The following is a 26,660-nucleotide window of genomic DNA, read 5'->3' as shown; positions in this document are numbered from 1 at the left end:
GCTCCACCTTTCTATCCGAAACGCATTACTGTTTCACGGCAGAAATAGGCATGTTGGGGGCGCACAAGATACCCTACCATCAGTAATTATTTAAATTATAATATTAGCGGGTTTTTTATTATATCATGTTACACTTTCATTGTGAGTCAATCGTGAACATTTTTTAAGTGCGTATTTCATTAGAATATTGGTGCATGCCAGCGGGATTTGAACACGATTTTTTGTATGTTTGGAAGATCACGGTTGGCCCGGAGGCCTTTCCAGTTCTACCAGAACAGGTGGGCGAGCAAGGGCTCAACCAGGAGGGTGGGATTTGCTAACAGGTACCCGAGCGCCTCCGAAGGAGACTTAACAACTCAAGAGCAGCTGCTTCGCGAATGATCTACTATCGGGTCGTAATCGCGACCCGCTGAGATCCGGCGGCATCGCTAGATACGAATGCATTGGGAGTATTGTACCGCAGGCCACGACGACTTCGAAACCTAACCTTCTTCAGATATTAGTGTCCCATCATTCTCGTCTCATTTTCTATTTCCGTATCAGTTTCTTCTCCTACTTTTTATATTTTATACAGAAAGTGATGTGTAATTTCGCCTGGGTGAATACCACCAACATGTCTATTAGTCAGATATTTCTCCGTACAACCGTATGGACGTTCAGGTTCAAAGGGTAAACTTCAAAAGAAATAGTTTAAAATGATGTGAGAGGCTATATTGATGATGTAATTAATGTCTGTTGATTCTGGGAGGAAATTACGAAGCACTTCATTTGAAGTAAGTATAAGTGATAATTTTACCTTTTTACTGTCATCGTGTCGGTCGAAAGCACATCTTTGCTTGCATTGTTCACATGTAACCGCCGGTCCATATTTACGTTCTGAATTGGTACACCGCTGACATTTGTTTCCTGGGTAGTACAATTTACTATATTAATACGAAAATGTCTATACTTATAGTATTATTATTTATAGTGTACAATAAATGGAAGAAACAAAATTTGTAATGAATTATAGTTACAGATGTATACAGAACAAAAATCATGTACTAAATGTGCTAGCTTAAAATGTTCCTTCATTGAATCATTTTAGGTTTTATTTCCTATCGAATTCTATATCGTATCCCCCTGCTAAAATGTTTCAAAAAGACCTTTAGAAGTTTGACGTTGCGCCTGGCATTACCAATGTTCAAACACGACAACGAGATATTATGATACTAATGCAAGTAAGTTAATGTACATCAGGATTTCGTTCAAAAACAAGAGAATTAATTTTCTAGATCGCCAAAGAGAGAGATCAATTCAAAGTGACCTAGAAAGTGCTACTTTTCATAGAATTCTTTTTTTTACTTTACCAAAGGCTAAATGCTACATCAAAAATGTTAACTCACCTATAAACGCTGCAATAATATTACAATATTCACAGGCAGTAGGCTTTCCATATGATTTGACGTTAGCTTCACATTTCTTGCATATTGACGACGTGTTCGATTTACTGCAAAAAAATAATATTTGTTGTTAAGAACACTGGACGCAGCCCTGTTTCGTTGTATATACTAAAACCGAAACAGGAAGTTTTTATCTCGAGCATAGGCACTACATAGTAACTTTATTATAAATAGACCGTTATATGGTTCAATTTCTGTATTCAACTTGTACGGCATATTATGACCATTTGCTGGCTTCGTAAATGAAGCGTTTATGCTAGCTTGAACAATGGGCAGCGGAACTTTTCAACTCATGTTTCGCTACAATATTACGGCACGTCCGTTACGTGGCTGTGCTTCTGTTTTCTACAAATTTGACCCGTCTGCCTATTAAGATAAGAGAATAAGGGAAAGGCATATCCAACCCAGGCGACAAGGCAACGCAAAACCACCGTCGCCCGAAACTTGTTTTGCCAGATCCCCTGGATCAAATTTGGGCGATTTTAAGCTCTTCAAGCACCGTTGGTAGATTCTGTGAAGCACTGCTCTTGCTCTAGCTAGTGTTAGCAAATTCTCTCAGGTTGTGACCGGGAGTTCATAAACGCGTCCGCGCGTAGCTGGAATAGCTCCTTAGGCTACCAGCGAATAGGTAGAAAAAAATGGGAAAGTTATGGATGTATACGAATAAATTTAATTATTAAATTGGGACAAAAATATAATACGACTATTATAAGTGTGATCGTCAACTACCAGTAGGTGTTAGTTGACAATCACAGGTAAAATACTCATATAATGTGCTTTCTCTGGCGAATCTTTTAGTCAGCTTTTACGGCACCCACGAAAAGAAAAACGGTGGTGCTATTCTAGGCCAACACCGCATAGTCAAAAAATCTGCATATTTTTTATTATTTAAAACACCTTTGGACTTACTGATTGAGTCTTTTTAAATTAAATAAAAAATAATAAACTACTTCAACGCCATTAAATCTTGAAACAATACGTAATATATTTGGATGTTTGACGTAATCATTGAACCAAGTAGTTCGATTGAAAAAAACACTGATAAATATTAGCTACATACAATATTTCTTAGTAGCATTTTTGCTAATTGGTTTATTTTGGCAAAAAAATTGATTGCTTTGTAAACTCAAATATTGCAAAGGAGCGCTCATTAGACCTTACTTCAGCAATTCAGATAGAAGATATAAAGGCAATATGTCAATTGCCTTACGTGTATAAAGGCAATATGTCAATCGCCTAATTAGAACTTACGTGGTATATATCACGTTCATTAGCACGTTTCAATCAGACAAGGTTTAGAATAAATTAAGAAATTCCCAGAATATTAGATTATGGTCTTTGAATTTGAAATTGCCTGCCACGCTGATTTCAATGAAGAAAAACTACAGAGGCTTTAAGCGAATGTAATGAGCTAGTACTTTGCATGTAGAGCGAGTTTACCATGGATGTGAATAACTTTACAAGAGGGCTTATGTAGTTAACTCTTTCGTATCTCCGCTCCATTAGTATAGAAAGACAACACTAAAAGGCTCAAGGTAACTTCCCTATCGTGGCCACCGCACGCGTGACTGCTGCGTGGCAGTCACCGTCGACTTCCTACGTCCTAATGATCCCACATAATCCACTCTCGGTGCTGTTAGACGCTACTCGTTTTAACACCAGCAACAGCCAATGCACAAATCACCGTACTCGACACTTAGCTCACACACACAACCCGCTGTTTCGAAATTTGGCATACTTATCAAGAACCGATAACAATTCAATTTTAAGTAGTCAGACCTCGTATTCTTAATTGGATGAACAGGATTAGAGATTTTTTGTTGGGACTAGCTCTCAATTTTAACAGGTTGAATTAGGCTTTGTTAATATAGTGGATATTAACAAGCCTAATTCAACCGCTGTTCTTTTTTATTATTATTCAAATTAATAGATTATTATTGACAAGTTGATATTTAATTGTAACACCATATGTAATAAATAATAGTTTAAAAAAACTAAATACACGCTTTTATAGCAAATCCAACTAAAAAGTTAAATATAAATAATAGTTTAAAAGAACTAAAAATCGTATATCGTTAATCTATAGGCTAAAAAGTAGCGGCGAGAGAACGGAGTCTTACGGGACTCCGACCGAGATTTGTCGCGGGATAGAGTGAGTGAGTTTCCTCGACTTGATATCGAAACGAACGGTTGGACAAAAAGGCTCGAATGGTCAGCATGAGACTATCTTTCTGGCACTCCCATGGTGTACAGTTTATAAATTAAACCGTTGTGCCAGACTTAGTCCAACGCCTTCGACGAAGACCTCTTCTTCGGTGGGGACGGGTACTATTGTACCTAAACGTATACTGATTGTACAGACTGACTACACAAGCCGAATATGTTTTTTCATCAATTAAGCACTGTCCCTGTGATATTGCTTTCGTTAAATCATCTTTGGTGCGTAATTAATAATCAGTATCTTCACGATAAATCTCTTTTAGCCCGGAGCAGGTCAAGTTATTGATAGTGACAAATTGCGTCACTATGATCCCACAGATGCATACATTTCTAAGTTTAATGCATGAAAGTTTATCTAAAACCTTAATAAGTGCGCGCTCCCTTGGTACTTGTTCGTGAGTGTTCGCATGATGTCAAAAAAGAAACCCTAATAACAGCTACTCTTATGAAACTTATATTAAGTGGAATAGCCCCATAAACATGGAATGGTAGAGTTAACATTGTTATTTGTATTTTGACATTCAACAAGTGTGTCATACTGACATCTAAGTTGAAATAAATGATTTTGAATTTGAATTGAATTTGAACCAACGAATAGGTAAATAAAAAAAATAAAAAAAACTTATATTCAACACGACATCAGTTTCGCACGGGTGCATTTATAAAATGTTATTGAATTATTATAATTCCAATTGGAGTAGGTAGTGTACAACTAATAAATAAACAGAAGTAAATTTAAAGATAGGTCTTTATGCTACCGGTACCCGAAAAATACACGAGAAAATCACTGCGACCATTGAGTCGTTATTTGAGCGTGTTAAATGAAATATCGGTCGTGTTTGAAGGACCGCTGACTTTGTAATAGAGAAGAAATTTTAGGACGCACGTCATAATAATGTGAATTTGCAAAAACGCTTGAACCTATTAGTTTAAAAAAAAAAATTATTGCCCTTGTAGGCGGACGAGCATACGGCCCACCTGATGGTGAGTGGTTACCGTCGCCCATGGACTTCAGCAATGCCAGGGGCAGAGCCAAGCCGCTGCCTACCGCTTAATACTCTCCACAAGCCTCGTTTGAAGAAGGACATGTCATAGCGCTCGGGAAACACCGTGGAGGGGATCTCATTCCATAGTCGGATGGTACGTGGCAAAAAAGATCTCTGGAAACGCACTATCGATGAACGCAGCGGTTCCAGATAATATGGATGAACTCTGCTCCAATGGCGGGGGGTGCGATGATAAAAAGAAGATGAGGGATCATCTCAAACAATCCTCAGAGCACTCCCCATGGAACATAAGGTATAAAATACAGAGGGAACCGAAGTTCCTGCGCAGACCCAGAGGTTCCAAACGATCTGTGAGAATGGGATTATCGACAATTCGAACGGCCCTCTTCTGTATGGATTCAAATGGAAGAATGTATTTGGGAGGCCCGGCCCAGAGATGGGAGCAGTACTCCACGCGAGGCCGGACTTGTGCATGATAAAGCAAAAGTCTTTGTCCAGGCGTGAAGTACCGCTTCGCTCTGTTGAGGACTCCCAGCATTTTGGACGCCAACTTAGCTTTGCTTTCCAAATGACTCCGAAATTGGACATCGCTCGAAATGTCAACCCCAAGTATCCCGATATTCTCGGAATGTTGCAGGGATACTCCAAGGAGTATCCCTGGATTCCAAGGAATTGCGGCGCCGTGACAAAGGGATCCTTCTTCGCAGTGAACGCGCAAACTTATGTCTTTAACGGGTTGAATTGAACCAAGTTCAATTCACCTCATTCGGAGACTATTCAGACACAAGTTTTGATCGTCTCTCTTGCACCACGCTCCGAGAGAGACTCTGATGGCCGATATATCGAGCATCCCCCTGTGCTGTCATCCACATAGCAATGCATGTCATTTCATTCATTTTTTGTTTAAATGTTTAAGAAACACTACTTACGAGGGCTAAAATAGCATTTTACTCTTTTTTTTTTGTAGAGTACACATGATAATCAATTATAAAAGCTTAAACTTATTTTACGTTCCTACAAAATCGAAATTAATAGGTGTATTTTGCTATCGCAGAGCTACTTCAGTAACCTCGTTGAGGAAAAGGAGTTTTAATTCGTTTTGTAAGTATTGAAGAAGCTATCATGACGAATTACCGGAAACCTGTACTAACATAATGAGACAGTCGACATTTGTCTAAATATCTATTAGATATTTTGTTCCTAGTTCTTCTCGTTTTTCGAATACATAGGATAGGATTATCCATTAACAATTTGCTCTGAAATATGTTTTAACGATTCTTATGCAACACACTTCTTCATGGTCACGATTGACTACAAACTAGTCTAGCCATAAATACATAACCAATTATTTTTTTTCACATCTTAATTATTTTGAATTTGGAACACGTATATTATTTTAAAAACTTATTTGGATTTTGCGCCATTTCACATATTTTTTCGTGTTCATCATCAAATTATTACAATATGGAATGGGGTGTTAAAGAAAATAAGATTGCAGTGATCGCCTTGCACAAAGCCGTCGGTCATATTCCAGACATTTCAAAAGCTTGGTATCAGCCGTATATTCGTATATCGTACCATCAACAGATACAAATGCTGCAAGTCCTAAGTCATCTTTTAAAATACGCGACATGGTTCTAGGTGCTATCTTCATCTCCCGAGATAAAATCTTTTGCTTTCGGACAGGATTTCTTCGAATTCTTTCCCTTACTGCTTTGACCACCTTTTTCGTACGAACACTACGTGGACGGCTAGATCTTTTTCTGTCACAAACAGAGGAGGTCTCATTGCACCTATTAATAGCCCGGTACACAAACATTTTACTAATACCAAGCGTATGGAGAGTTTTAAAAATTGCATTTGGCTCCATACCTACTTTGTGTAATGCAATCACAACGATTCGGTTCTCTTTATCACCCCACTCCATTTTAATATCACAAAATATTGTACAAAGTATTGGCGCCAAAATGAGAAAACTCAATGAGCAATCATATAAAAATGACAGATTCCAAATTCAAATGTAATATTTTGTTTATTTTTAATTGTAACAGTATTTATGGCCAGACTAAGTATTGTAACAATATCAGACTTATTAATGATACCTAGTCCAACTATAAGTTCTGTTACAAATGAAAAATGCATTTAAAAAAAATTAAGTAATGTAATATTATTAAAATTTATACCTACATATTTATTAGTCTCAGCAAAAAAAAAATCTATTCGAAATGGCCACTTTTGGCCTTTATACAGGCCTTTAATCTGTTTGGCCACGAATCGATGAAATTACGCACTGTTTCCAAGAGAAATTTGCAACTGCTTGCTCCAAATATTGTTTTAAGAACATCAATGTCGCTTAGAGCAGGCCATGTTCTCTAAAACTGACCTTAATTTGAGGTCTAAAGGGTTGAGGTCTGGAATAGATGAGAGCCAGTCTTATAAAGCCAGCCAGCTCTTATAAAGTCCGGAACCGTTGGTTTCAAGCCAGGCTTGGATAGTTCGTGCCTTTTGACTAGGTGCATAGTCCTGCTGGAAAGTCCACGATATATTTTTAAAAAGTGTATTGTTGAGAGGTTTCACAACATAATCCAAGACTGCATCTTGATACACAATGGCTGAAGTTTTCACTCCTTTTTCACAAAAATTTAGTTTTGTGACTCCTTGTAAGACACGCCCCACCAAATCATCATTAATGCAGATTAGTGACCACGTTGTACCTTTCCGACCACTTGAGCAGCTTCTTTAGAATTGTGAGCGTATACTTTACCATTTTACTTATTGTAGTGTTCTTTAATCGTGAAAAAATTTTCATCGGTAAAGAGGATATTTCTGTGCCTTTCACCTGCGTGTCGCGACAGAAGGCGTTTTGATCGATCCATTCTCTTTAATTGTAAAGATTGATTTAGGGCATGTCCTGTATATCGACGATAAGCACCGAGCTTCAGGGTCATAGCGGGAATCTTCATTTCTCGCGATAAGGTTTTTCGCTTCCTAATGGAGTTTCGACGAATTCTGGCTTTCACATTTTTTGTAGTTCTAACAGCACGCGGCCGCCCCGATCTTTTCTGGTCTTCAACAGACGAAGTGATAAGAGACGTACTGGTCATTTCTTAACTGATAATTTAAAAGAGAATAGGGTGGTAAAATCGAAACAACTACTGAAGCGGTACGCAAAGGGAGGTTATAGAAAAAAATTGTTTACGGATGAGAACTTTTTTACAATTGAGCAACATTGTAACAAACAAAATGACCGTATTTATGCTCAAAGCTCTAAGGAAGCTTCCCAATTAGTCGATAGAGTGCAACGTGGGCACTATCCGACTTCAGTTATGGTTTGGTATTAGCTATGAAGGAGTGACTGAGCCATACTTTTGTGAAAAAGGTATCAAAACATCGGCGCAAGTGTATCAAGATACCATTCTTGAGAAGGTACTGAAGCCCCTAAACAACACCATGTTCAATAATCAAGAATGGTCCTTCCAGCAAGACTCGGCGCCAGGTCATAAAGCTCGGTCTACGCAGTCTTGGTTGGAAACGAATGTTTCAGACTTCATCAGAGCTGAAGACTGGCCGTCGTCTAGCCCCGATCTTAATCCGCTGGATTATGATTTATGGTCAGTTTTAGAGAGTACGGCTTGCTCTAAACGCCATGATAATTTGGAGTCCCTAAAACAATCCTTACGATTGGCAGTGAAAAATTTTCCCATGGAAAGACTGCGTGCTTCTATTGATAACTGGCCTCAACGTTTAAAGGACTGTATTGCAGCCAATGGAGACCACTTCGAATAAGCTTTTTATATTTTAAATTGTTTTATATTTATGTATTAAACTAACACTCTGTAAAAGTAATAAATGTTATTTGCCATAGATTTTTTTTTGTTTTCCTTTGTAACAGTATTTATGGCCAGACTAAGTATAGATATGAGGTGTGCGTGTTGAGTGGCTTTGGTTGATGTCACCATTCCTCATGACGAGAACCTTGGGGCAGTAGAAGAAAGCATTACAAATGACGCGTAAGACTAGCTCCATGTAGCATGATGATTTACGATCATTTACTTTTTGTATATACGGAGAATCAGAGTCGTTGCCGGCGTCGTTTCACAACGTTCAGTGCTCCACGCCATGCTTTTAATCTTGCAATAGCAAGGGGCCGCGCGATATACAGGCTACCAGTTTTTTTGGAACATGATGAGCGATAGATGATACAAACTTGTGCTTGAAGTGAATATTTCATCATTTATCAAAGTGCCACAACTTGCAGGAGTATCATTGCAATCGTATCGGATTTGTTAGAGCTGATATTTTGAACAGTGTATCGGATTCATTTGGATGGTAAAGCAAAGTTGGACAATTATTCATTATAAAACAAAAGTCCGGCCTCGCGTGGAAGTCTGATCCCGGCTCTGGATCGAGACTTCCAAATTCAACTACTTGCGTTTTACTCCATCGAGAAAAGGATCGTTCGAAAATCCCGTTATCACGGATCGTTTGTAGCCTTGGAGTCAACGGAGGAACTTCTATTCTCCTTGTGTATCATATGTCCCATTGGGAGTGCTGAGGAATTGTTCAAGATGACCGCTTCATCTCCTTTCTACATTCGCACCACGCGCATCCGGAGTTGAGTTCATGCATACTATCTGGAACCGCTGCGTTCCTCCAGTGCGTTTCTAGAGATCTTTTGTGACAACGTACTATCTAGCTTTGGAATGAACTCCCGTCTACGATGTTTTCTGAGCGAATGGCATGTCTTTCTTCAAAAAAGATATGAAGAGAATCCTCTGCAGTAGCTAGCGGTTTAGCTATGCCCCTGGCATTGCTGACGTCCATGAGCGATCTGACTATACTAAATAAATAAAAACACTGTTCCGTTAATTTTGTCGGTGCACAGTTTAATAACGAATACTGACAACCAATACTTTAAGAATCATTCACGATCTAGTTGAGTTAGGTCTGGTACAGAAAGTGGTCATTTTTCGACGACCGTACACGTATCGTGAAGAGATTTTCACTATAAATCACTCACGTTTTTGTGAGTGATTTATAGTGTTCATATTTTGTGTATACAACACAAAATATTTGACAGATGCCCGAATCTCGCTTACGACATTTTCAAGATAGGCTTGCATATATACATGTTACAAACAACATTCGGTCCGTCGGTCTACCTATCAATTACACCCGCTCGGTGGAAGATTTTCTGAATATCCTAAAGCTCTTAAAGATTCTCTAAAAATTTTTTTGGTATGATTTTATTTTGTAATCTTATTTTAAATAATTTAATCGTAAGTAAAAATATAATACCTTTAACCACGACAGTCGTCCACGACTACGAGAGCTGTAAAGTATGCGAAACGTCGGAAATAAAACAATGACAATAAAAATCAGATTAAACCGTAAAAGTACTTTTGATTATGTCTACGACTCAATGCTACGACACTACGAACACGCTACTACTACTACTACTACTACTACTACTACTACTACTACTACTACTACTACTACTACTACTACTACTACTACTACTACTACTACTACTACTACTACTACTACGACAGCTACGAGGTACAACAGCCAAATTTTTACAAAAGTACAATAGGCGGTAAATATTTCTTAGAGATTTCGTCTGGATATACACAGAAAAAAATAAAAAGTATCACGCAAGAAAACGCGAGCACCACCACGAACAAAGGCCCACCCAACTTAAATGTGTGAACACCTTACTGCAGTATGGAATCAATTGTTATGCTAAAACTGTCGAATCCTCAAGCTCCAGTGTCTCTCCAATTTCCATAACATTCGTTTTTATTATAAGGAGCGAGTCATTACTGGTGGCCTTGAAGCCTTTTTAGATTCACCAGGACAGGTGGGCGAGCACGAGCTCAACCAGGAGGGATGGCATATTCCGACAACGTGGAATCAATCGAGATCATTTGTTAAGTACGTATTTCATTAGAAAGATTGGGCCTTTCCAGCGGGATTCGAACACCGGTGCATCACGGGACGTTCAACAAGGATGTACTTTCATTTATGTTGAATAAAACTTTTTTGGTTTGATTTGATTTGATTTGATTTGATCGAAACCCGACATCATAATATTGTCTAACACACATACGTTGTACAGTTTGTAGTTGTATCTTTTATTGCTTAGTTGAGTGATTGAGTTTACAACCAACTTGGTATTAATTGGTTAACGGAACCCGTGGCCATCAACTTACACGCTGCTACCTATCTTGAAACATGTCTCAGGTTTATACTACAACGGCTGTTCCATCGCTCAAACCGAAACGCATTACATTAATGCTTAGCGGCAGAACCAGGTGGGCGCGACCATTTTAATTACACATCTTGAAATTTAATCGCGAATATGCGGTAAGAATGTAATTCGTTAGAAATGATGGTACCTTTTTTTATTTATTTTTTATTGCTTAGATGTGTGGACGAGCTCACAGCCCACCTGGTGTTAAGTGGTTACTGGAGCCCATAGACATCCACAACGTAAATGCGCCACCCACCTTGAGATACAAGTTCTAAGGTCTCAGTATAGTTACAACGGCTGCCCCACCCTTCAAACCGAAACGCATTACTGCTTCACGGCAGAAATAGGCAGGGCGGTGGTACCCACCCGCGCGGACTCACAAGAGGTCCTACCACCAGTAAAACCTGCTGCGGGATTGAATGTTGCGTTTGACAATCCGTGTATTTAAGAATTAATGTTATGTACTCAGGATTCAAGTGATTCTTACAGATCATATGACGAAGAATCGGATTTATTATAAAATATACAAAAATAAGTTAACAAAATATCGAGGTAATTTAGATGTTTCATCTAGATACTTTGTGTCATTTATATATAGTTTCATTTAAATAACGTCTTTTTTTATATTTTACGCTATGTAATTATTTAAATTTTAATAAAATAAAATATTGAATTTACACTATCATATCACAGTTTCTATTTTTTTTGTAGAAAAAACCAACTTAAAATAATATTACAAAATAATATTCATATGCGTTAAAAATATAGGAGCTAAAGAGCGCATCGATTCACTATTGTAATACTAATAGAAATAGTCCATGAAATATTGCATTCAGAGCATTTTGTTTAAGCGGTTACGTTTCAATAATTAAGGAACTTCATAGCCGAGCTTATAGCAAAAGTAAAATAAATGGTAGGATGAATTGATATGAAACGGTGGGCCCCTCCGTGAATACATCTATCCATCTACGCTAATATAAAATATGATACTGATTCGAAGTTCCAAAATTAAATGAACGAAAACGGGTTTTATTTATAGAAGTGCACCATTATAATATAAACACATTTAGCAGATACTTTCAAGAAAATATAATTCCAATTATAGTAATCATTGATTATTTATTATTTAGCTTCACAGGAAACCGACTATCGATAAAACCCATTAGTATTAGTGTCCCGACATAAATGGTACCATAGATTCTCTTTCTTTTTTTTCCTACCTACGCTGATAGCCTTGAGAGGCTATTTCAGCGTAACCTTAACCAGTAGGTGAGCTCACGGGGCTCAAACCTGTGTTCACCGACGAAAAACTCTTCATAAATCACATTTTCCTAGAAATCCGTATGTCGTCTACTATGGAAATGTTTAGGAAACCAAACATTGTTCGTTCCATTTCAGATTAATTATTATTTTCCTGTTGTGTGATAGAAATATAGTGACGGTGGTTTTAATTTTATTTGTCATATTTTATGTTATTAATCTCTTTTGGATTCTCATCTGACATATTATTAATGATGTAAATTAGAACTGATGGTATTTAAAACTCAAATGAAAATTAGATTAAAATTTGTATTATCAATAGGAATAATAGTTTATTCTAGGATTCTGATCAGTTTTTCCGCTATCTGTCTGTCTATAAGACACTTAGGACCGACTGCTTCAGGATTATTGAAAAATTTTAATGACGACAAAAATCTACTCACATTAGCGCGATTAGGTGTTGTGTAAAATTATACGGATTGTGCAATAAATTATGCCATATATCGAATAAAATAGCCCTTGTTACAATCCATTAAGATGCACGCGTAATAGCAAAATAGATGAAAACAATAGACGCATATGTTTCTGGAGACTTTCTTTCCAAGTCATTCAATCCCGTTTTTGCAGGATAGCCCTCAGAGCCCCGTGGTTCGTCAGGAACGTCGACCTCCATGACGACCTGGACTTGGAGTTCAGCAGTAAGTATCTGCAGTCAGCGTCGATGCGCCACTTCGATAAAGCGGCACGACACGAGAACCCTCTCATCGTGGCCGCCGGTAACTACATTCCCGACACTGCGGAAAGAATGGAAAGCAGTCGACGTCGCCCCAAACACGTCATTTCGGATCCTCCCGATCCACTAAAAGTGCTTTTGGGTACCTCAAGCACCGGTCGCCGTTCCCTTCGAACCCGTCGCTTGCGACGAAGGGCTCGTCGAGTAAATTAACCCTCAGACACAGCCCACTGAGTTTCTCGCCGGATCTTCTCAGTGGGTCGCGTTTCCGATCCGGTGGTAGATTCTGCGTAGCAAGAACTAGGGTTCGCGTTAGCAACGTCGTCAGGTTTGAGCCCCGCGAGCTCACCTACTAGTTAAGGTTACGCTGAAATAGCCTCTCAAGGCTATCAGCTTAGGTAGGAAAAAAAAAAAGACTTCCTAAATATATTTTTTTAAAAGTATTTTTGAAACTAAATTATGTTCTTTGCAACTGTTAACTATACCTAGTCAGGTCACAAGTATTGTCACACAGTAAAAACTATTTTTTTAGAATGCTGGCCACATAAAAGTTTATTGAATTCGAATTTCGAATTGTTCATGAAAATAAAAATGTATACTTTTAGAATTTTACTCATTTTTAAATATGGAGTGGACGCTTAAAGAAGACCGTGTTGCAGTTATTGCGTTGCATCGTTGCGGTTAAGCGCCAATTCAAATTTTTAACATACTGAAAAATTTGAATATAACCAAAAGATTCGTTTATCGTAACATCAAACGATACAATGAAGACTCTAGTGTAGATGACAGGTCAAGAAGTGGTCGCCCTCGGTCTGTTAGGACTCCAGCAGTGCTAAAAGCTGTGAAGGCGCGAATTCAAAGAAATCCCAAACGTAAGCAGAAACTGTTGGCCCTTCAGATGGGGTTAAGCAGAACCACGGTGAAAAGGGTGTTAAATGAAGACTTAGGGCTTCGGGCATATCGAAGAAAAACAGGACACCGTTTGAATGCTCGTCTAATGGACCTGAGACTGAAGAGATGCCGCGCTTTGTTGAAGCGGTACGCGGGAAAAAAATATCGGGAAATTCTTTTTTCGGATGAAAAAATTTTTACCGTAGAAGAGAGCTACAACAAACAAAATGATAAGGTGTACGCACACAGTAGTGAAGAAGCGAGCAACCGTATTCCGCGTGTCCAACGAGGTCATTTTCCATCCTCGCTCATGGTATGGTTGGGAGTTTCTTATTGGGGCTTAACAGAGGGACATTTTTGTGAGAAAGGTGTAAAAACGAATGCAGTTGTGTATCAAAATACAGTCCTGACGAACCTTGTGGAACCTGTTTCTCATACCATGTTCAATAACAGGCACTGGGTATTCCAACAAGATTCGGCGCCAGCTCATAGAGCGAAGAGCACACAAGACTGGCTGGCGGCGCGTGAAATCGACTTCTTCCGACACGAAGACTGGCCCTCCTCCAGTCCAGATTTGAATCAGTTAGATTACAAGATATGGCAACACTTGGAGGAAAAGGCGTGTTCAAAGCCCCATCCCAATTTGGAGTCACTCAAGACATCCTTGATTAAGGCAGCCGCCGATATTGACATGGACCTCGTTCGTGCTGCGATAGACGACTGGCCGCGCAGATTGAAGGCCTGTATTCAAAATCACGGAGGTCATTTTGAATAAACTTTAGTGTCATAAGAATCTATGTTTTGTTAAGTTCATTTGGGTATATGAATGGTTACATAATGAATAAACTTGTTTCAATTATTTTACATTAAACATGTGACAGAATTTATGACCTGACTAGGTACTATTAACTAAAACTAAAAACCCTAATTTTCAATTAAGCGGAGTAATCTATCTATAATTATTGTTTTCGTTTTGATTTATATTAAAGCAGTCGTTCGTTGCCACGAAAACTGTGCAGTATTTAAAATGCAGGAAATAATATAATTACAACGAAAAACTAAGATTAACATAAAAGTAGTTTGAATTACGTCTCCGACCCACAAAAGGTGATAGAATGCTAGTTAACATAAATGTTTCTTAATTTCTTCTTCTTCTTCTTATCAGCCCACAGACGTCCACTGCTGGACATAGACCTCCCCCAAGCCTCGTCACAGACCGGTCCTGCGCTGCCTGCATCCAGCGGATCCCCGCGAACCTCGATAGATCGTCGGTCCACCTTGTGGGAGGCCTACCCACGCTACGTCTTCCGGTACGCGGTCGCCACTCAAAAACTTTCTGGCTCTAACGGCCATCCTTTCTACGAGCAATGGGTCCTGCCCACTGCCACTTCAACGTCGCAATCCTTTGGGCTATGTCGGTTACCACGGTTTTCCTGCGAATCTCCTCATTTCTGATTTGATCTCGCAGGGAAACTCCTAGCATAGCCTTTTCCATTGCTCTTTGGGTGACCTTGAGCCTTCTCATAAGGCCCATTGTGAGCGACCACGTCTCGGTGCCATATGTCATCACTGGCAACACACACTGGTCAAAGACTTTCGTCTTGAGACTTATGACGAAGGCGAAGATTTTAGGTAGCTTTCCGAACGCTGCCCATCCGAGCTGGATTCGACGATTGACCTCTTTTTCAAAGTTGGATTTACCTGGCTGGACAGTGTGTTCCAGGTAAATATACTCGTCAACAACTTCGAGCGTAGAGCTTCCGATCTTTACTGGAGTGGGCGTTATATGAGCATTCAACATAATTTTTATTTTTCCCATGTTCATGTTCAGACCCACTCGGATAGAAGCCCTACTGAGGTTTTTGAGCATTGTACTGAAGTCCTCCAGGATCTCGGCCATAATCACAATATCGTCGAGAACCCTTTCCAGTCGAGAACTTTGAAAACATCTTCCAGCGCAGCGGTAAATAGTTTCGAAGAAATAACATCTCCTTGCCCCCACGGCCCGCTGCAGAAGGATAGGTTCCGAAGCCCAATCCTGTAATCGGACTGACATAGTAGCGTTTTCATACAAACACCTCAACACTTCGATATACCGATAATCAATTTGGCACCTTTGGAGAGACTGCAACACCACCACCAGGTTTCAATCGAATCAAAGGCTTTCTCGTAGTCCACAAATGCTAAGCAAAGCGGCAGGTTATATTCCTCGATGTTTTGTACAATCTGCCGGAACGTATGAATGCGGTCTACGGTACTATAGCTTTTTCGGATACCCGCTTGTTCGAGTGGCTGGAAGTCATCAAACCTGCGCGCGAGACGGTTCGTAATAACTCTCGAAAACAACTTATCATATGACTCAGAAGTGAGCAGGGTCTATAATTCTTCAAACGAGTATTGTCACCCTTTTTGAAGAATAGTATCACCACACTTTTGGTCCATGCCAGGGGCACATTCCCATCGAGAATGACGGAATTAAATAAGTTCTGAAGGGCCCGAAGGACTGGTTTTCCACTCGCCTTCAGAAGTTCGGCAGTAATTCCATCCTCACCCGGTGCCCTGTTGTCCTTAAGTTGTTGGAGAGCCATTCTAATCTCGCACAGGCTGACGTCGGGGATATCTTCGGTATAGTGTCGGACTAATCTAGCTCTTGGATCCTTTGCTAGAGTTTCCACGGGTTGTCGAGTAGATGTGTATAGCTGTCCATAGAACTTCTCGACCTCTCTCAAAAGCTCAGGTTTGGATGAAATGATCTTGCCACCATCGGTCTTCAGTTTTGTCAACTGGCTTTTCCCAAGAGACAGATCTCTCGCGAACACTTTGGAGCCTTTGTTTCGTTCTATAGCCTCTCTAATATGCTGAGTATTAAAACGGCGTAGATCGAATTTAAGAGACTTTGAGATCTGTCTGTTGAGATGTCTATATTTACGCGAATCTTCTGAAGACTGCAAAATCATTCCATGACGTTCTTCCATGAGTTTGAGAGTAATGTCTGAGAGTTATTTGGTTCTGTTTGTACGACGGGCTCCAAAAAACTTGGAACCAATCATATGGACAGCTTTCACAAACCCGTCATTGTAATCGTCCACGGAGCCTCCCAGGCAATCGAAGCGGTTTTGAAGTTCGAGCTGAAAGTTCCCAGAATTTTGGACTTGAGCTGGTGATGGACGGAGGGTAGACCTCATCAGTCGGAATCTCTCAAGCTTGATATTGAGGTTCAATATGCCTCTTACCATTCGATGATCACTTCCGGTTTTAACCGTATTGATCACAGAGACGTCGTTGAATATTTGCCTCTTTGTCGACATAATGAAATCTATCTCATTTTTGATAGTACCATTGGGGCTCATCCAGGTCCACTTCCTGTGATCCCGTTTTCTGAAGAAAGAGTCAACATAAATAATTCTTCCTTCTCCATGAAACCGGCAACAAGTTTCCCCGGTGATTTCGATTCCCAAATCCAAATGGTCTCCCCCTCGTACCGTTTACCCAGTCTGGCGTTGAAATCCCCTATGACAATGGTGAAGTGAGTTGTAAAGCTATGCATGGCTCCGGATATGTCCTCATACATAGTCTCCACCTCATCGTCGGAGTATGCCGAGGTCGGAACGTAAACCTGTATGATCTTCAACGAATACTTTTTGGTGATTCTGAGTACAAGGTACGCCACCCTGGATGATACACTCTCGATTTTCAACAAATTATTCACAAGGGATTTGTGGACGATAAACCCGACACCGCCTTGAGACAGATGATCACCTTCCCGAAAATAGAGCATGTTACCGGACCTCAGAGTTATCATGTCCTCTCCCTCTCTTCGGACTTCAGATAAGCTCACAATGTCCCACCGTAACCTGCTCAATTCTTCCTCAAGTTCCACAATCTTCTCATCGGTCCGCAGTGTTCACGCGTTATATGTTGCCAGGTCCAGTCGTCGTTTTTTATGGTAACCGGATCTGGGTATGTATGAACATCTTTAAAATAGTTATAGAATAAGCCTTTTGAGTGCCGTTCTAGAAAAAGAGGATGAATCCACTGTATTTTCTTTGCTTTTCGTATGTTAGGAGATAAAGTCCAAATCGCTCGACGAAAGGATCATAAATGGACGTCGACTGGCTTCTATAACTGGCTGCTCAAATATTTCGGTTGCCGCAGCCAGGCTGCGGGGGGTGCGCAGGGAGCCCTAGAGCTCGCATGTATAACGTTTTTAATATTTGTAAGTTAATAACTTTTAGAAATAACAATTTAAAATTATTTTGCTGAGAATTTAGTATTGATTTTGGTATTTTTTTAAGTTGTTTTTTTTTCTACTTGCAGATTGTCAAATTCGTCATGAAAACACTTGTGAATCTGAGTGAAAATTTTTCTCTTCATGAAAATAGTGAGGCGATGAAATTAGAATGTTTACAAATAGGAAAATGCGTATTTGTAGCAAGGTGGTCAATCTTCGGAAAATTAGTCTACTGTTTTTTATGATGGAAGGATTACTGGTGGGCCGGAGGCCTTTTCAGTTGCACTAGGACAGGTGGGCGAACACGGGCTCCGCCAGGAGGGGTGGGGTTTTGCTAACAGCTGCCCGAGCGCCTTCGAAATAAACCTAACAGCTTAAGGACAGCTAAGATGTTCCGGGGAGAATCCCAGCGGGCTGATGTATGGGTTAGGTTGTACGTCGAATTCTTTGCAGAGTTCGACGAGTACGGTCACCAAGCTCCCTAGACCTAGTGCTTAAGATGCAGGCGTCTAATAATAGTGTTAGTGGATCGAAAGGATTCGTAAGGATATGCGTTTACGGTGACTGGCTCCTCCGTGAACCGGAGTCGGGGATTAGTCAGCGGCGACAACGATGCGGGCAATTGTCAAAACGCATGACCTTATCGAAGTACCGTTCCGACGCTAGCTTCAGATGTTTCCTGATCGATTCATGAAGAGTCGACTGATTTGAACGACCTTGATACCGATACATTTGTGAAACTTTTTTCTGACAATTTCTTTTCCAACGTAACAATAATACTTTTTTCGAAATTCCCGGACCAAAACATGTACCCGTCGATATTGAAAAACCTATTGGATATTTTGAATTGTTTTTTACTTCTCTACTTATCAAAATGATAGTAAAAACATCCCGGAGACACCAACCAAATCCAAACAAAACTTTGGTTTAGAGAAATTACCAGGGACGAAGCTTCGCCGTTGTTTGATGTGTATAATAAAGGAAGAAAAAGAGTAACTCCATCTTCGCTGAAATGTGTGCGCTTCAAAAACGAAGTCCGTGTATTTGTTTGTTTTTTATTTATTAAATAAATACCGCTATAGTAAGAAATAGTTTCATTTCAGTAGTTGGTTAAGTCCCTTACACATAGGAAAAATAATTACGAAAACCCATCTAAATTTGAGGAAAACAATTAAGATTTTTTACTTAAATAAGATAGTACGTTTTTTCAAAAATCCTTTAGCAATTTCTGCAAAATTTGCGAAATAAAAAATAAGGTTAGCCAGTACCCTTTTAGGTTGAAATACCATATTTATTTAATTAATTAATTTAATTTAAATTATGTCTTTCAGAAACTAGACCATGTGTGTACATAGAATCACTGAAATGTGATTAAGAAAACCATTGAAAATATATATTTTTTAAAACTACACAAAATGGGCACTTTTGGCGGGGTCTACGACATAAGCCACCATTGTTAGTATTATTGTAATTGTAGACAAACGAACATAAGGCCCATCTAATGGTATGTAGTTTCCGTGCCTCATGAACATCAGCAGTTTAAGGTAGACAGCGAAGTTGTTTGTTTGTGTGTATCCATCTCAGTATTTATTTATTGTATAAATGGATGAATGAGCTCACAGCCCATCTGGTGTTAAGTAGTTATCGAAGCCAATAGATATCACTTGAATTGGGTACTCAACTCGAGTCATGAATCCTCATTTGTCTATAATAACTATCGATCCATCTAAGCCGATACATATTATGCAATATAATACAATATGCCCTATCACAACTAGTAAGCAAATTATATGTTTTGCAGGGATCATTTTTACTACTTACACATTATTCCTTCACTGTTAAAATAATTCGTAAACACGTATTAAGTAACTATTTCATTAGAGAAATGGTTACCTGCCTGGAGCAATTGAACACTGGCATAGCTTGTCATTTAGGCCACGATGCCTTAGAAATCTCACTTTCCGATGCCATGTCGAGTTTAAGAATAATACTACTTGGTGGGTATTATTAATTTGTATATATATTCATAATCGTATTGATATTTTGATATTGTGTATAATATATATATATATATACTTATTTTCTCTACTTATATGCTCAACTCAACAGATACAAGTGAATCTGAAACTTTTTATTCAGCAAACAGCGACAACAGCGATATTAGTGTGCCTTCTTTAGCAGAAACATTGTCTTCACGGTTCTCTGGTGTTCCTAGGAATTTTAATGTCGTTCATATCAATGCCCAGAGTATTCCGGCTCATTTCCCTGACATGCTGGCAAGTTTTGATTCTAAGAATATCCATGCTATACTTGTGTCAGAATCTTGGCTTAAGCCATGTCTTCCGTCTACATCTTATACCATTCCTGGTTTTCAACTTTTTAGGAACGACCGTATTACTGGTGGCGGTGGTGGTGTTGCCATTTATATCCGTTCATATTTTAATTGTACAGTTGTTAATGTATCGGCACAGCCTACACCGCCATGTGCGGGCGAGCACTTATTTCTTGAAATAGAACTTCAACACACGAAGATGCTACTTGGTGTTTATTATTGTCCTTCGTCAAGTATAGATTTTTTTACTTCTTTTGAAACTTTGCTAGAAAACATAATGCCTTCATATACTCATACCATTATCATGGGTGACTTTAACACATGCCTCCTTAAAAATAATTCTCGCAGTACTTTATTTCACTCGATGATCGAATCGGTAAATTTAACTATTCTACCGTTGAACTCGACACATCATTTTCCAAACTGTGCTCCTTCACTTCTTGATCTTATTTTCGTTACTTCTCTTGATTACGTGGCTGACCATGGACAATGTTCAGCTGACGCTTTCTCATATCATGATCTCATTTTCGTCTCATACAAAGTACGACCTCCTAAGGCTAAGTCAAAAATTCTTCTGCTGCGCAGTTTTAACGGTATGGATATTGAAAGTCTTCGAGAAGATGCAGGCAGCATTGACTGGACTGCTTTGACGTGTTCTACCTCAATCAATGAGAAAGTTGATCAGTTCAATGCAAAATTAACTGGTCTATATGACAAGCACGCACCATGTCGACCAGTAAGAATAAAACATTTGCCAGCGCCGTGGCTTACTAATGAAATTAAAAGTATCTTAATCAAGAAGGCGGCTGCTAAATTAAAATATAAGAAAAAACCTACCCTCGAAAATGGCACAAATTATCACCGCATCCGTAATCACTGCAACAGGGTGTGTAGGGATGCACAACGCCAACATATCCATAGTGCTGTCGAAAATGGAGATCCAGCTAAAGTCTGGAAATTTCTTAGATCACTGGGGATTGGAAAATCACAACATAACACTCATTTATCTCATTCGAGTATTGATTTATTAAATCAACATTTCTGTGCGTCGTCCGATTTTGATGGGACAACTAAATCAAAAACATTAAATCATATTTCATCTCTTCCAGTCCCAAATTGCTCTCCATTTGTTTTTAATCACCTAACGGCTTGTGATGTTAAGCGGAGCATATTATCTATAACTTCCAATGCAGTTGGAAGTGACTGTGTCGCCCGTAATATGATCCTTCCTATCCTGGACCAAATCCTTCCCGTTATCTGTCATATCCTCAATCACTCATTATCTAGCGGCATCTTTCCAAAGGCTTGGAAAGAAGCACAAATTACACCACTGCCAAAAAAGTCGAATCCTATATCCTTTTCAGAATACCGTCCAATTTCCATTTTACCGTTCCTTTCAAAGGTTTTAGAACGCTTGATTCACAACCAGCTCAATGAGTTTCTTACAAGGAATCAGCTTTTAAACCCTTACCAATCCGGCTTTCGTCCTGGTCATAGCACAGTCACAGCCCTGGTGAATATTACGGATGCCATCAGACTTGGCATGGAGACTGGGAAACTGACGGTGTTGGCATTGCTGGATTTCAGTAATGCATTTGGCACCGTTGATTTCGACATACTTCTAGCCATCCTTAGCTCCATTAACATATCTCCGACCGTGGTTGATTGGTTTCGAAGTTACCTGTCTGGTCGCCGACAGCGTATTCACTGTGAGAATGCCTATTCTTCATGGTGTGAAACGCACGTAGGTGTACCGCAGGGTGGCGTTTTATCCCCTTTACTTTTTTCAATTTTTATAAATTCTATTTCTATACAACTTACTTCTTCCTACCACCTGTATGCAGATGATCTACAGATCTATACACAAACTTCTTTGTCAGAACTGACCAACGCGATGAAGACGCTGAATAATGACTTATCAATATTATCCCGTTGGAGTAATTCGCATGGATTGAGGGTGAACCCGTCGAAGACACAGGTCATTGTTGTCGGCAGTTCAAGATTGTGCTCGAAAGTGAAATGGTCGCAGCTTCCGGCTATTTTATTTGATGGCGTACCAATTCCTATCAGCGATACTGTGAAAAATTTAGGAATCTTAATTGATAAAAACCTTTCATGGAACGCTCAGATAAAAGAGGTTAGCCGGAAGGTGTTTGCAACAGCTGGATCTTTGAGACGGTTACGAAATTTTCTTCCAACTGCCACTAAAACTGCGCTTGCACAATCTCTCCTTCTTCCAATTCTTGACTACGCCGATGCCAGCTATACTGATTTAACTGAAACACAACTTGATAAACTTGAGCGGCTACAAAATTTCTGCATAAGATTCATATTTGGTTTACGGAAATATGATCATGTATCTGAATTTCGCACTAAACTCAAGTGGTTACCAATTCGCCTTCGCCGCAATACTCATGTCCTTTCATTACTATACTGTACTCTCTTTAACCCCCATGCCCCCATATATCTCAAAGAACGTTTCGAGTTCCTACGTGATACGCATAATTTTTCCCTGAGATCATCAGATAGCCTGAGACTGAAAATGCCGGCGCATTCATCATCATTCTTTGATCATTCATTCACCGTCCAGGCGGTTCGATTGTGGAATGCTCTGCCGGATGCAGTGAGAAGTGCTCAAACTTTAAACTGTTTTAAAAGAATGGTGAAGGAACACTACTTATCTTCTTAGTGCTGTTTGTTTGCATCATCATTTATTATTTCCATACTGTTGATGTATTATGTGTATGTAAGTATATTAGTATGTATTGTATGTAAGTATGTATATTGGTATATAATAATAAGTATATATTTCATATTATATGTAAACGGTATATATTTTGTTTATTGTATGTATATATTTTCTATAATGTATTATCTATAGTACACCGCAACATACCTGCTATATTTTTTTATATTTTCCAGAATTTCTATAAATTATACGGTTGTCTGGAAGAGATCGCTTTTAGCGATAAGACCGCCTATTGTACAAATTTATCTGTTTTTTGATTGTTTTTTTGAATGTATATTGTGTTTTGGTGTGCAATAAAGTGTATTCTCTCTCTCTCTCTCTCACTACGGCCGCATGGATAGACGATTCGCCCACTTCATCCACGTGAATTACCGACGGTTGAGAAAGGTCTCATTGGGACAGCATATTCCTAACCACTTGACGCGCCACTTTTGAGATGGTCCTGTATGGAGTTCCCATATGGGGTAAGCCAATCCTCATGCTCAGTTCGTGCGTGAAATCTAGGCATAATCCGAAAAAAGTATGTCTAATCTTTTAGCCCAGTCCATGTGGTCTGCGAGTACCGCAACATAGAACGCAATCGCAATTTTAGTTATGGAACACATAATCTTCAGGCTAGACAGCAGCGCGACTATGCTCCTGGCATTGCTGACGTCCATGAGCTATGGTAACCATTCACTATCAGGCGAATATCAGACGATGTCTTGGATGGACCTACATGTGTTCCACAAGATAAATAATAAAATTATAGGTGCGCAATTTTCCGGTCATCGGTCTCGTCGAACCCGTCGCTTGCGACGAAGGGCTCGACGAGTAAATTAACCCTCAGACACAGCCCACTGACTTTCTCGCCGGATCTTCTCAGTGGGTCGCGTTTCCGATCCGGTGGTAGATTCTGCGAAGCACAGCTCTTGCTTTGTCAGTGTGGTGGAGCTCGATGGGGTTTAGTCGGTAGTCGTTCTGCAGGGCAAGTGCTTCGCGCGCCTTTTTCAAGGCGTAGTCTCCTGTGAGAAATTGGAGGAGGTGAAGGACCTCGGCTCTTCTCTTCTCCCCTTCTTCCTCTCAGGAGGCGCCGGAGTCCGACATAACCCCGTCCGTTACCCCCCTTGACCAGGTATCCGTAAATGGATTCCCCAGCGTTAAAAAAGAAAAAAGCGTTCGTGTGAACAATATCGTCAGGTTTGAGCCCTGTGAGCTCACCTAATAGTTAAGGTTACGCTGATATAGCCTCTCAACATAGATTTAAAAAAAACGCAATTTTTTGTCAAAGCTTAGGCTGTTTCTGAACTATCATTACCATGAAGATCACTTGTTTCTTGATTATATTCTTTCCGCCTAGCTATCTAATTTTTCAATGTTGTCTGTGGGTGTTATTTTATGCTGATGAAAGTTGTAAGTTATGATGGATTATCTCTATTTTCTAAAGTATTTTTCAATTGCTTTACTTCTTTTAATAGTTTACTGTGTCCAGTCTTCATTTCTATGCTATTTTCCAAACTTATTGCTTTTTCTGTTCATCACTAAACATGTTATATGATTTTTTTTTTCAATATATTATAGTTTTATAGTTTATTTATAGATACAGGTATTGTATCTTGTATTGATTTATATTCATTGGTTAAGATGTTTTCTAAATTGCATATTCTCAAGTAGATATCATAACCTGGCAGATATCAGAACAGCTTAAGTACAACTGGTTCTAATTTTCAGATTTTGGGGATTTAACAAAAATTTTATAGCTTGAAGTAGTATTGAAATACTATAAATATTTAAATATAGTGTACGCAGTAACTATGTTGAAAAATATTTTAATTGCATGCATAATTACTTCACTAGCACTCAATTTCAAATGCACAATGTTTATTTACAAAGTTTCAATGGTAGGCGTACCTTAGATAATGACACTGACCTTGTCTGTTGAAATTCTGAGCGACAGTATGTGCACTTGACGACCGGGAATGATCCTCGGCATTCCTGAAATACCACCAATAATACGTCACAATCTAACGTCAAAATACGTATCATAAGTAACTGTAAACAATGACGTACTTCTGCCCTAACCTTGTTCACAGAGTTATCGATTATAAAGAGAGATTTAAATTAAATCATGACTATCTTACCTTGCACAACTGTTCACCTGGAGATAATTCCTCAAACGGATGCCTGGCGAAGCAACGAGAGCACGCAAATGAAGGTGTTGACGTTGAGTTACTCATTTTTATCTCACACAACAAATTGTTTGAAAAGTCACTAATAAAAAACAACTCACTTAAAGTTCAAATTTGCAACGCGTAAACTTACTATTTTTGAAAAATGGCGACTGGATCCCATAGATTTTTTTGTTTAATATGCTCCTTCGGTAAAGCAAAGACATCGTAGTCCATACACGTAAGTCTTGTTTGAAAAGCCGAAATTCTTATCTGTGGTACGAAAAGCGAAATGGAGCTGGAAAAAATACCATTTTGAAATCACTAATGAGATGGAATTGAATCAAATAGAATTAAATGAGGTGAAACTAAATAACATTTTAATGAATCGGTTGAACTTTAATGAAAATTCAACGTACTTTTTAGAAGAAGGTGATAAGCTGCATACGTCATAAAATTTTGTTTAATTTTCCCACACTTGTACACAAATGAGCGTATAATAGGCTACCATAATACATACCTATTTTAATACGAAGAAACACTCTAGTACTAACGAACTAAACCATTTCATACAGACTCCAAAAACTCTATGATGTATTAAAAATAATTCTAATTTAAGCAATAACATTCATAATATCTGTGACTAAAGTGAAACTGTGTTCCATGTGTACAAATAGTACATATATACAGAGAGAATGCATTCTTAACATATAAGCTAATGCTCAGTAATGTCGGTTAATGTTTGTTGTCATAAAAAAGAGTCATAAAAATAGGATTCAATGGCTCTCTCATCTTTGATGTTACTGTTGTTCAAAATTCAAAAAAACTTTTGTATTCAGACAGCTTACTAAACTAATTTGTCTTGGTCAATCAAATTAATATTTAAACTTACATTTCTTAAGCAATGCGTGAATAATTTGTTTGTATCAGAGTGATACAAGAATCTTTGTCGCTAATAAATTTAACGTATTTAATTTTTTTGAATTACAAATTCGACTCGGGTAAGACTGCGGGTTAGGTCTAGAAAGCTTTAATTGTAACCTATTTTAATTAATATAATGATGGTATAAAAAAAGTGTTAAACCTTTTAATAACTGGACACTCCAACTCATAGGTCATCATTGGCTGATTAGGTAGCTGTTTCTTCTTTATTCTCCTAAAGACGTCCACAGCTGGACGTAGGCCTTCCCCAAGTTTCAGCACAACAACCGGTCCCGCGCTGCCTGCATCCAGCAGATTGTTGCTACCTTTAACAGTGGACAGGTCGATTGTTGTTATCGGATAGATATGGTATTTTATAAATTCCATCGGTTAATCAGCCTAAAGTCCATTTCATTATTAGGATTTGAATTGAGAGATTGAATTGAATTATAATGTTCAAACCACCAAAGACTC

The 26,660-nt window shown here is 38.9% G+C and overlaps 1 protein-coding gene across 1 annotated transcript in view; it reads right to left on the bottom strand.

Annotated features, from left to right (window-relative positions):
• The window catches only part of LOC101746282 (protein FAM76A), a 35,490-nt gene extending 9,976 nt beyond the window's left edge, over nt 1-25,514 (bottom strand). Inside the window, exons 1-4 of the mRNA XM_012688564.4 lie at nt 25,239-25,514; nt 25,028-25,092; nt 1,386-1,489; nt 797-906 (exon numbers count right to left, since the gene is read on the bottom strand). Of these exons, the coding sequence (XP_012544018.2) occupies nt 797-906; nt 1,386-1,489; nt 25,028-25,092; nt 25,239-25,334 (375 nt within the window). The 5' untranslated portion in view covers nt 25,335-25,514. The remainder of the gene's footprint in view (nt 1-796; nt 907-1,385; nt 1,490-25,027; nt 25,093-25,238) is intronic.
• Nucleotides 25,515-26,660: the final 1,146 nt, after the last annotated feature.

Source organism: Bombyx mori, chromosome 9, assembly GCF_030269925.1.
Source record: "Bombyx mori chromosome 9, ASM3026992v2".
Taxonomy (NCBI): Eukaryota; Metazoa; Arthropoda; class Insecta; order Lepidoptera; family Bombycidae; genus Bombyx; species Bombyx mori.
Note: the sequence above shows the minus strand (reverse complement) of the source record. Positions and strands in the feature narration are given on the sequence as shown.